General features: G+C 34.3%; 2 protein-coding genes across 4 annotated transcripts; one reads left to right on the top strand and one right to left on the bottom strand.

The window, feature by feature from the left end:
- The first annotated feature begins 931 nt into the window (after window positions 1-931).
- On the top strand, window positions 932-8768 carry LOC105195486 (retinal homeobox protein Rx-A). The gene is made up of 5 exons (XM_011160909.3): window positions 932-1640; window positions 2033-3545; window positions 3701-3779; window positions 4043-4266; window positions 5986-8768. The coding sequence occupies exons 2-5, from the start codon at window positions 3110-3112 to the stop codon at window positions 6621-6623; spliced, it is 1377 nt and encodes a 458-aa protein (XP_011159211.1). The 5' UTR covers window positions 932-1640; window positions 2033-3109; the 3' UTR covers window positions 6624-8768.
- Window positions 7935-12117, bottom strand: LOC105195487 (transcription termination factor 5, mitochondrial). 3 transcript variants are annotated; one of them, XR_005575651.1, is made up of 8 exons: window positions 11724-12117; window positions 10903-11036; window positions 10506-10821; window positions 9830-10251; window positions 9295-9504; window positions 8579-9110; window positions 8366-8448; window positions 7935-8142 (listed from the first exon to the last, which is right to left on the bottom strand). XR_005575651.1 is itself a non-coding variant. In XM_011160910.3 (6 exons), the coding sequence occupies exons 1-6, from the start codon at window positions 11901-11903 to the stop codon at window positions 8783-8785; spliced, it is 1590 nt and encodes a 529-aa protein (XP_011159212.1). In that variant the 5' UTR covers window positions 11904-12117; the 3' UTR covers window positions 8496-8782. The 3 variants fall into 3 exon arrangements, 1 of the variants encoding a protein (XP_011159212.1); XR_005575650.1 differs by having other exon boundaries at window positions 7935-8448; XM_011160910.3 differs by lacking the exons at window positions 7935-8142; window positions 8366-8448 and having other exon boundaries at window positions 8496-9110.
- Between the last annotated feature and the right edge of the window lie 107 nt (window positions 12118-12224).

Genomic DNA, 12224 nt, shown 5'->3' with positions numbered 1-12224 from the left:
AAGAAATTTTTGTCAAAAATAAACTTTCTACAAGGAAAAATTTATAGTAAAGAAGAACTTGTATTTTTCAAAGAAAGTTGGTAATTTGTTCGCAGAAGTTGCAATGACGATAAAAAAAGAGCGCTTAGAAATTAATTGAATATAGCGTCTAAATGTTTAGATTGAGCGATAAGCTGCTGTTACGTTTGGCTTTGCGCGTTAAAATGGCGGGACGATGGATCACGATGACGCGGTTACCCGCATTATCGCACCTTCGCTCTGAAGTTTTATATTAATTGCTATATCTCCCTCATATCGTTCCCCCTGTCGATTCTTTTATGAGATAAGAACAGCCAACGAATATGCATGCTTGGATTCTGATAGAGAGAAAAAGAATATCACAAGTAAAATAAAATTATTTAATTGAATAATATATCGAAGTTTAAAAATGCGGAGGAGTAATTATGTTATTAATTCAATTTTAGAAAAGAAGAGCAAAGGAATCAATTTTTTAAATATTCATTTTTTTCACTAGAATTTGTATTTTTTTATATCGAAAATTTTTTTTTTTTATTATATAATAGTCGACATTATTATAAAATTCTAATACATATATATTATAAATTCAAATCAATACTGTTACATATTTAATTATCATTCGTATGTTGTCGAACTTTTTGCTGTACTTGCCTAATAAATTAGATAATTTGTCAGATATATTAAACTTATTATATCTTAAATAATATAATTTTTAATAAAGAAGTTAATAAATCAATTTTCCATAGATCAATTTTCAATAATCAATAAAACAGGATAGAAGATAAGATGGATAAAATAAGTTTAGGATTTATATGCTTCGAAAGAGAGTATGAGGAAGTAAATGAGACGATCGAGCAGGGACAAGGTAATGTTGAGGAGATGATTGGGGTCGATCGGTACGTGGAGCGATGGGCGATCAGAGCGGAGAGCACGATGAAATCGGCGCGTATACAAGCGCGCGCTAATTACCGACGACGAAAATTAGCGGTTAATATACACGCGTACACGTACGGGGAACGGGGGGTGGTTTGATTGGGCCAATTCGAGGCAATTCCTGGCGATTGCTGATTTCATTGAGCTTGCGCTTAAGAGTGGTTGGCTCAGTACTACGCCAACTGTCGGCCAACAGAGACACGGATCTCTTCCTCGGGACGACGAAGGTACCGTGTGCACCTTTCGCGATCTCGATCGTTCGATCAACGAGCGAATCTCACGTTTCGCAGTTCCGCATCGATTTTTTCCTATCTCGCTCGTCCGTCAAGAAAAGTTTGTTGTGCGAAAATATCGCGCGACTTCCAAATCTGTATTTAGCTGACAACGGAAGATGAAGAGAGAAAGGGTGAAGAAGGCAAAGACGAAGAGGAATACGAGGACGGAGAAGTTGTTGACTGATGTTACGAAATGTTGCACGTGTCGCGGCTGTTGCTCACCTAGATGACAGTAACTTATAATCGGAAAGGAGAGAAAGGATTTTAATTGCGGAGATCGACAGGAGATTTACACATACTTCGCTGTGCTGCATGCGCCTGAAAAGTTTCAATGATTACAAAAATGACACAACCTAACCAAGAGAAGAACAAGAGGAGTGTAAGGGCACGTCGGAATTCACGGCAGGATGGGAGGTAAGAAGACAAAAGGGTTACACCGCACGTTAGTCGCGCTTTTTCAAATGTCGTAATTTGCTCTATCGTATACTGGAAGAGAAAAAAAAAGAGATTAGTTGCTGTTAGCGCGAATTCCAAATCATTCGAAAAATTCTCCGACCTCTCAGAACATCTCTCCCTAAGAATACTTCTTCATTTCTGCGTTACGTGTTACTTCCAAAACGCAATCGCGGAAACCGGGCAAAGTGGGAAACGAACCCGTTCGCTTCCCACGAAGCGAGAGCGATTCTCTTATTTCTATTCCCACGAGCGCCTAGCGTGTAACCCTCGCGCGGATGTTCGTACCCCGTGCCATCTCCACCCCCGTTCGCGCACCAGCAGAGATCAAGAGAGACATTTTTTGCGCGCAGGTCGGAAGAAGAGGGAGGAGGGAGGCAGAAATAATGGAGAAGGGGGACCAGTCGCTCACAGGCCACGGGGGACCAGCGGAGACGGTGAAGCGAGGAGAACGACGATGTTGGACCATGAGAGGCAGCATCACCGCGCCCGCATGAAGCAGGATTGGCCGGGGCCCCGGGTATGGGGGCGGTCTGGGCCGGCGTGACGCGGAAAATATAAGCCTGTGTGAGTGGCGGCTGATTAGCCAGAGGCTCGGGACGTAGAGTAGTGGCGAGAGTGTCCCGATAGAGAGAAGAGAGGACGGACGTCGTTCTCTCGTTTCGAGGGAGACGTCGGTCGTCGGTTCGGTCCAGTTCTTCCAAGGTCCGCCGCGAATAATCGGCCGGCGCATCGCGCGAGTTAACGCCGCTTAAAACTAATCAAAATTAATCATAACCCAGGCAACAATTGATCGCAATTGCCGCGCGCGCTCCATTACGGGCAATCGGGCAACGCCGATCCTCTTCCCTTTTTTTTCTACCGGCGGGAAGCGGAAAGAATCACGGAAGAGTCCCGAATGCCGGGCGTGATCGATGCTAAGGTGTGAAGGCGGTGATCTCATTGGCCGTTCTTGGATTTCAATTTAACCGCGTCGATCACTCGACGCTCCCGAAGATGTGAAATTGACGGAAGAGCTTCGGAAAGGAAGGGCTTCACACGGAAGATAATAGAAGTGAGTTGTGATAACCTGCCGCAAGTTGGACGAAATTGATTAAATCGGAAATCAAGAGTCGAAGTTCTGCAAGTCTGTTGATTACGACTTTTTAGACCCAACGTCAGTGCCAGCTGAACGCGGGATGGAAATGAACATTCTAATACGAGAGAGTTAGCAAATAATAATTAATTGATAATCAATCAAAACTAACATCTCAGAAATAAACTTCCTCGGTGTTTCTCATCTTCGGATTGATAGTGACGTATCTTTCTGCGACTGAAAAGGATATTGCTTCATAGAGCGAACATCGAAATTTCGCACTTTGACGAAACGCGCAAATTGATCCCTTGAGAAAGGTTTCCCGTTTAAGGGATTACGAAAGAAATTGTCGAAGATGGACGGCGCACCCTCGTGGGACGATCCGATATTCTCGGACTTTGGGACGCGCGGCGGAACCACCGGGGCTCACAGTATCCAGGTGATGCTGAGCTTGCATGGAGGCGGCGGCCATCACGGAAGTGGCGACCTAATGCCGACCGGCGGCGGTCAGCTCCACAAGCTGGACTCGTCCAACAGTCCGTCGCCGCACCATCAGGCCGCATCGCAGCATCATCATCTGCAGCAACAGCAGCAGCAACAGCAGCAGCAGAAGGAACTCAAGGAGCTCGAGCTGTCCGGCATGTATGCGCCGCTTCCGCCGCAGACTCAGGACGTTACCACCTCGACGTCTACCAGCGTCACACCGACTTCGACGAGTCTTCAGCAGGGTTTGCAACTCGGCAATGCGCTCAAGAGGAAACCAGATGATCCGATCAATGCGCTCGCGCCAGGTAACCGATGCTCAATTAAATTATGTTCTCCATTCTCTTTGCGATACGACGTCACGCTTGCCTCTCTTCCTATTCTCATTTTTCTCAGTTTCTAGTTATTGATACTCTGATCTTATATGTAAACTTTTCCTAAATCTTAACGATTAACTTTGCAGTCAGCAGCGAGACGCAGCCAGCTAAGAAGGACTCGAAAAAGAAGACTGACAACAATAACATCAAGAAGAAAAAGACGAGGTACGATGAAGCTGCTCTATTGATTTTTATATCTGATATTTAATTCTTATTTAAATCCTTAAATTCTTTTAAGTATACTTCTCATAAATTTATTGTAAAAATCTTTTAAATCTGTAAACTATCAATACTTATATCTTTTTAATTTACATTTAAATGTTATAGATATAAATTGAAATTCCTATAGATATAATTTGAATTTCCATTTTTAATTATTTGTATTTATGTAAAATTGTCGATTTTTATATTCGATCTCTTCACTTTAGAACAACTTTTACGGCTTATCAATTGGAGGAATTGGAAAGAGCTTTCGAACGAGCGCCTTACCCTGACGTTTTCGCGCGCGACGAACTCGCGTTGAAGCTTGCTCTGTCAGAGACTCGCGTGCAGGTGTGGTTTCAGAATCGCCGTGCCAAGTGGCGGAAGAAGGAACCGCCGCGCAAGACCGCTGGTTACATGGCTGCAGGTTCCGCCAGTCCCGGTCTGTCAGGTAAAATTTTTGTAAAATTAAAACAATTTTTATAAAATTAAAACAATCAAAATAAAAAAAGCGAGATTATTAACAAAAAAAAAGAAATTTTTGAATATACAACATAATTAATAGCATCACAAGAAATCATAAAAAGATTTTAATTTTTTAATAATAAATTAAGAAAGACTCCCTATATTTGAAAATATCAGAGTAAACAAATTTTAATTTTAAATATCCTAAAAAACTCTTATACATAATCCTCTAATTTATTCAATAGATACATTACTTTTCTAAACGATACTTGTAGAAAATATATTTCTATATGTACAAAATGTATTTTATATTCTATTCAATATAACATACACGATTATAAATTACACACATTTATATAATTACTCATAATTTATTAATCACATAATTATATTATATCCATTATTATAACCGTTTTGCAGCAGAGATTCTCAAAGTACGCAACAAATTTTTCGGCTATGGTAGAATAATCAAAATCAAATTTCGAAATAAGCTCCTAAACAATTATCAAACTTCTTGTATGTAAAGATGATTCGTTTTAATGCGACATTAAAAATATTATCAATAAAAATAGAAAACAATCTAGGTGAAAAAAATTTTACAAAATTCTACACAAATTTAGAAGATTGCTACAAAAATCTACGTGAAAATGCTAGAACTGGAACATTTTTTTAAAATTTTGTAAATTTTTGTGTTTCTATTGTGTGATTTCTACAAATTTCTCGGTAAAACTATAACAAACTACAACATTCTACACATTTCTAAAAAACTTACGATTACAAAAGAATTTTTATGAATAATTACAAAGCTCTACTAAAAATAAAAAATTGTAGAAATAATTATTAGTTATTTTGTAGAAATATTCATTCATTCTTAGATATATGTATTTAACTACTAAAATTAATAAAAGTGTTTCAATACAAATTGAACAAGAATGCCTTCTACGGTCGCAGCTAGATCTTCGTGCTTGTACTGTTTGTGTGATTTTATATACTTTCCTCAAATTCAATGAACTGCGTGCCGAATTAATTTTCAATTATAACACAGCTCTAAATTGAATAATATTAAATAATATCACGTATTATTAAAATTGAAATTAATATTAATCCTTCTTCCCCCCCCCCTGAAAAAACTATAAAGAAATTAGAAAAGTGTTTCAATTCTAGTATTTTGCATAGAATTTTTGTAGAAATTTTTCTTTAAACTCTTATATCTCATATTTTGAGAAATTATAAGACCTTACGCACAATAGAGGAATATTAGATGTTAGGAATAGGAATTAAAATTACAGAATTAGTTTTCTTAATGAATATTAAAAATAACGCACAACGAATAAAACGTAAGACATAAACATGTCTCGTATAAGATATAACATAACTTATTATTTATCTATAGTATTCATTGAGGAAACTGAGTAAAATTTTAATTCCTTTTTTAATATTTAATATTCTTCTATTAATTGTGCGCAGTGCCCAAATTTTATAAGCTTATATTTAAGTAAAACATAGGAGAATTAAACTGGAGTACACATAAATAAATTTCCTCCCTCCCCTTTTCATAAATTCCGAAAGCTAGATGAGTCGTAGGTGTTTGCCGTTTTAAAAAAATGGATTGTGATCCATATAATTTGGAAATTTCGTTTTCTAGAAATTATACAAATTCTAGGTCTTTTTTATTTATTGGAACACACGTTTTCCGTGTTTTCAGGCTCCTTCACGTCGCTCAACAACACCCTGAACCCGTTCGCATCGCCGACGACGGCGGCGGCACCGCCGGACGCCTGGGCCGCGTACTCGCCGGCGGCGTATGATCTGGCGCCGCATTTGAACCTGCTGAGTCCATCTAACTCACCGTACTCGACCGCGGCGGCGGCGGCCGCGGGTTTCGGCAACAACGGCAGTGTCTCGTACTCGTCGTACGCAAGCATGCTGCCGACGCAGCACGACGCCGCGCTGTTCACCACGCCGGCTGCCGCTGGCAACACCATGCGAGTCCACCAGGACTACATGAACCCCGGAGGCGGCAGCAGTCCGCCTCCACCTGGGTCTCTCACCCGCGCCGACTATCAGACCATGGTAACGACGCACTCGCCGCCCACTCACCTGGGCAACTCCATGTCCGAGGATGAGCACGGTGGCTGCCTCGCGGACAAGTACGCGCACGACCAGGCTACAGCCGATTACGGTCAGCAACAGCAGCAGCCACCACAACCGCCGACCGATCAGAAACAGGACTACGGCATGCACTCGCCGCAGGCGCGCCAGGCCATGAAGGATCAGGTCATGGTCAAAAGCGAGCCCGGCAGTCAACCGAGTTACGTGCAGCTGCCTCCTTTTCTGAACTGACTCGCGGCCTCCTCCGCTCTAGATCTCTTCTAGGCGACTTTTGCGATCTGTCCGCGTTTCATCACGAGCGTGAGGAGTATTAGGTCCTGGACTTGTAGATCGCATTACTTTGATCGGGCTCGCGCCGGTGCTATTTACATCGTAGTTCTTGATGGCGAACGAGCAAAATTCAATATAGGATTGAAATTGGAATCGATAGATTTTATTGAAAAAGTCATTTCCTTATAAGTGCTATAATATTATTTAATATTAAATACAATCCTGAAATATTATTTAATATTAATAAAAAGTCGTTATTTGTCCACTTCTCATAATATATGAATATTATGTAAGAAGTAAATAATATTATTTACTTCAATATTTTAAATTATCGGGAATATTATAACTTTCAAATGTAATAATTATAAAGTTTGTGAATATTTTATGCAAATCTAATTCACATTAATTTTTGATCACAAATAATTGTAATTCATAGAATATTTTCATAGTATTCCACGAATATTGAAATAATATATCACGAATATTATTTCAAATAAATACAACATTATTACAATAATCTCGTAATATTAAAAAATATTAGATTCTAAGAATAATATTCTCGGAATATTATCTTAATATTATTTTAATTTTTAATATTTGTATAATATTCGAAGAATATTGTAGCGCTTATAGGATTAAATTGTGAGCATCGATGAAATCCCGATCAGCATTTCGATTTTACGAAAGAATACAAATTAATAATAATAAGTCCTAGAATCTCGAGCTCGAATTATTCGCGTTGCGACAGCCGCGATATTTCTGTACTTGTTGCTTGGGTGATCGCGAGTGACGCGTTGCTTTACGCGTGAGGATTCAGCCAAACTTCAATTAACTTAATCGGCAATTAACAAGTGATATCTACAGTATTTTAAAGATAATTAACAATATAGAATTATCAATTCTTTATTGTTTGATACGTAGAAAAGAAAATTAGAGATTCGAGACAACAAATTGTATAGTTAAAAACTTTTCTATCAGATTAGATCGCCGATTAAATCATTGAAGTCGAAGCCTCATAGCTCGTTTCTATTAATGTAGATTAATTTTAATATTAAATTAACTTTTTTCATCTGTTATTAATTCATAAAACTAGAAAAATATAAAAAATAAGTTTAATTAAAATTAAAGTTCATCTACATTTGTAGATAAACTTTAATTTTAATTAAAATTAAAGTTAAAGTTCGTCTACATTTGTAGAAATAGATGTAAGTCGATTGAGCATCTATGTATGAGAGAGAATATTGAAGAAAACAGGATATAAAAAAATATCTCAAGGATATAAAATATTTTATTTAACAAAAGGGATATATATATATACATATTTATATATAAGAGTTCTATTTTCGCTGCTCTAATAACTTCATCTCTCGCGCGATTAATGTATGGCCGCAAACAGATTTGCCTAGAAAATGAAAATTTAAATAAAAAATTAACTCACTTGGAGCGGCATCTCACGGTGATTTCCCATTCAAAAAACTTCCTGTGGATAAAGATAAAAGGATATTTTGGTAATGGAAATACTTTTATAACGTTATACTCATTTATATTATTAATAATTATCTTTAAAAAATTTAAAAAAAATTTTTTTCTGAATCTGATTCAGCTAATGAGACAGAAAGAGGGCGAGCATAAACCAAATGTACTACTAGATTTGTAATACACTTCGAGACAACTTTCTATGCCTTAAATAATTAATGCCTTACGTGCAGTGCCTTTTTCTTGTATTAGAAAAGAATAAATCTTAATCCAAATAATCCCGCTTTGTGTATCTCGCAATATTCCATTTCTATATAAAAATAAAAATAATTTATAATAAATGAAGAACGAGGCAAAAAAATTTATATATCATGTATGTGTATTCGCAGTATTCAAATTTTATACGAATAATATGCAAAGATCATTTGTCATAAACTAACGATTTCGATTTAACATATAAATATTTCTCGCATTGATTTTTCATTTTGTAGCCTTGTTTGGGGCGAATTACTGTATTTTTTTGCGCCATTTTTACATACGTTACATATGTTATAAATATGCAATCTTTGTTCTCTGTAACATGAATCACTGTAAGATATTCTGTACAAGTAAAAATGTTTATGTACATTATGTATATTGTTGTTTCAACTATTTCTATTCTGTATATTATTACTGAATGTTACATCCTTAAAGTTATCAACATCAATATTAATACTATTTTCCAGATTTAAATAATCATTGGTATCTTTCAAAATATTCATATTATTGTAAGACTTTTCGGCGATGTTTCGTTCTTCTGAAGATTGTTGCATCGCATTTTGTTCGTTGCTCCAAATACCATCGCCTGTGAAATAATTATCTTTCTCCAGCATATACAGACACAAGGCGAGATATTGGCTATTAGTAAACGAGTACTTTGTACTTTGAGAATGTTGTTTTTTCAAATCAGCCAGTAGTTTTTCCACTTTTAATCTAAACAAAAAAAAACAAGAAATTTAATTAATTATCTGTTCTACTATTATGCAATGTAACAAGAAGTTAAAAGAAAAAAGAAAACTCGAAGAAAATTCATAATTTAAATTACTACTTTGTTAAATATTCTACATGGAGTCTAATTTACATAATACTTCTATTGTTAAGTAGATATGGTCATTACTGGTCATAAAGTATGATGTGTATGTTTGGACATATCTCATTTATCTTAAAATGCTTTTTTAGATATTTTAACATTTTCACGATGTCAACAAACGCAACCGTTTTCCAATGTTGATGTCTCATTAGCAAATCGCTCAAGTCCATTCCCAATTCCTTCATCAAAATGTGTTTTATGTTATGTTTAGCTGAAACTATGCCGGTTTGCACAGATCTAAAATAAATAAAAAAAAAATGTATATATAGGACATCAGTCATTAAACAACCATCATGAAAAATATTCAAATAATAAAACTTCAAAATAATAAATTGCAAATTACATGATGCTTTTTTAGATCTAATTTTCATAAAGATTTCATGAAAATATTATTTTTTACTTGAAAGTATAATTATATTAAGTTGTTTATATTTGTTCATTGATTAGTGCAATAATCTTGTATAAATATTAATCAAATATATCAAATCGCACAGAATGCTTTTTCAATACCTCAACTTTATTCGTAAAATATTTATGATGAAATATATATATATAAACTTACTTCTCTACTTCTGGTTTCGAAGCCAAGAGTGATTGTGGATTGAGCCATTTTAAAGAATCCATGATGTCAACGTATTCCATGCGATATTTTATCTTCTTTATCTGACATATAATTTGCAGCATACGCCGATGCTTATACCACATGTTCAGATTCGGATGGCGTTTTATTAATTCGATTCGCTCATGGAAAGCTTCGTTACTTATCAGGAAAATTTTCATGTAATTCTTTACGTATTTATCCGGTATTTCGTATTGTTTGAACGACATTAATAATCGTTTAGTATTACCCGCGTCTTGAAGAAGTATGTAGGGGTATTTTTTCAAAAACGGTACAATTGGCATTCCTAAAATTTCTGTAAAACTATTCAACAGTGTCCTGATGTTATCAGGAGAAGCGACAATGACTGAAGAATTCTTTTTTATCTGTACAAACAATCAATTTATGTAAATATATTTTAGAAGCAGTAAAAACTTAAGAATACTTAATAATAGAAGTAATAAAAACTCAAGATGTAAATAAAATTAAAAAATTACGAAAATATACCAAAAAAAAAGTTGAAAGCAAAGACCTGGGAAATTAAACAGAAATATTTTCACTTTTTTAACTGATGAGAAAAATTTATTCGTAAAAATAATTCGTACAAATACTAATAAAATGTTAAAAAACTATTACTTACCATTTCGTCGTCATATTTAAGATCATTCCTGAGTACTTTCAACGTTTCTGCAACCATGCTTATACTTTTTATTTTCAAATGTTTTTGCAATAATATTTTATCATCTAAATATGGTACGTTGAATATCCGATTTTTGCAATGCAAGAGACATGTCTGATAATATTCCAGGACTGTTAAATTATCATTCAATTTCTTCAAATGAATGAGATTCTCGGGAATTTCACCACCGAATATATTTGCAGCAATATTTTGCTCAGCTGGAATATTAGCCTTCTCTTTAAACTTTGATACTGTTTTGTGAAAATGATAGAGTATACTGAAATTTCAAAAATGATTAAAACTTCTTTACTTTTACTTATAAAACGTAAATAATTGTATCAATGTGCTATCAACTTACTTGTTCACTAGAGACAGTTTTATAACAGGCACTCCTATTTCCTTGAGCACTTTAATTCTATGCTCTAATGTATAATCATGCAATTTCAGACAATAGTGAAGCTTCTCTAAAGAATCCACATTGACATTATATTTCTGAAATGAATAAATAAAATTATAATAAGAAATTGAGGATAATTAGCTAAATAAGAAATAAATCAAATTGTTAAAAAAAATATCAAATTTAATTTCACTTAAATAAGTATAAGCATGTATCGATTCTACTGAGTCTTCTTCAGTGTTAAGAAAAAAAGAAAAAAAAAGAAAAAACTAATTCAATATTCTTGTAACATAAGAAAAATCCAAAGTCATAAATAGATACTAAACTATTGATTACAAAATTATGAAAATTATGAAAAATTGGCTGAAAACATAATATTATAAAATCATAAAGGCTAAATGTAAAAAGAATAATCAAGATGAAAAAAACACAAGGTTATTACATCTTGTTTTAAAAAACAAGAAATTTGCTCATTATAGAAAATTATGTACAAAGTAAAAAAAATTGAACATTTAAAAAATAAATACAATACAAAAATGTTCCAATTACAAAATATTTGAAAAAATTCTCTTCTAAAATAAGTGAGCCTATTATGAAATACATTGTTCTAAGTACGATTTTAGCAATTTTTTGTTAATCTCTCGATTCCATCAATTATATGAATAAAATAAAAAACAATAGCAAACGATTATTAATCCACGTGCTATTTCGGTCCTTAAAAAACTAAATTGTACTTAATTATGTATTGCACCAGAATTAATAAATTACATTTGTGTACACACCTGACATATTAAACAATTGTTCATTATTCGATAAGTGGGAAGATTAAGGGCAGTTTTCTTAATATCAAGAAATTTATCCACATCGATCGAAGTTAAACCTAGGTTTGTCATGAGAATTTTGCGAAACTCATTCTTTTTTAGAACGAACGTTCTGAGCAAATTTTTATTACTGAATCTCATTATTCAAAAAAAATATTATATATAAACGCATTAATTTACGTTTATACGATATATCTCTTGTCAAATTTAACTTAATGAATTCTTTTCTAATTCATAGCAATCACGTGTATTTAAATCAGATTCAACGGTATCTCAACCGATTACAAAACATTTGTTAGGTTAAGATTCCAACATCTAATCAAACCTAACCTAATTCGGAGTAATGAGTGATAGATGTTTACCAATGTTTACCTCTAAAATTTTTACTTCGAATTCCGTCATATAATTTTTCAGAATTTAAAAAAATTATAATTTTGTAAATTTTAAGACATTTATCAAATT

The sequence above is a fragment of the Solenopsis invicta genome, chromosome 10 (genome assembly GCF_016802725.1).
Source record: "Solenopsis invicta isolate M01_SB chromosome 10, UNIL_Sinv_3.0, whole genome shotgun sequence".
Lineage (NCBI taxonomy): Eukaryota > Metazoa > Arthropoda > Insecta > Hymenoptera > Formicidae > Solenopsis > Solenopsis invicta.
This window is presented reverse-complemented; position numbering and strand designations above follow the sequence as displayed.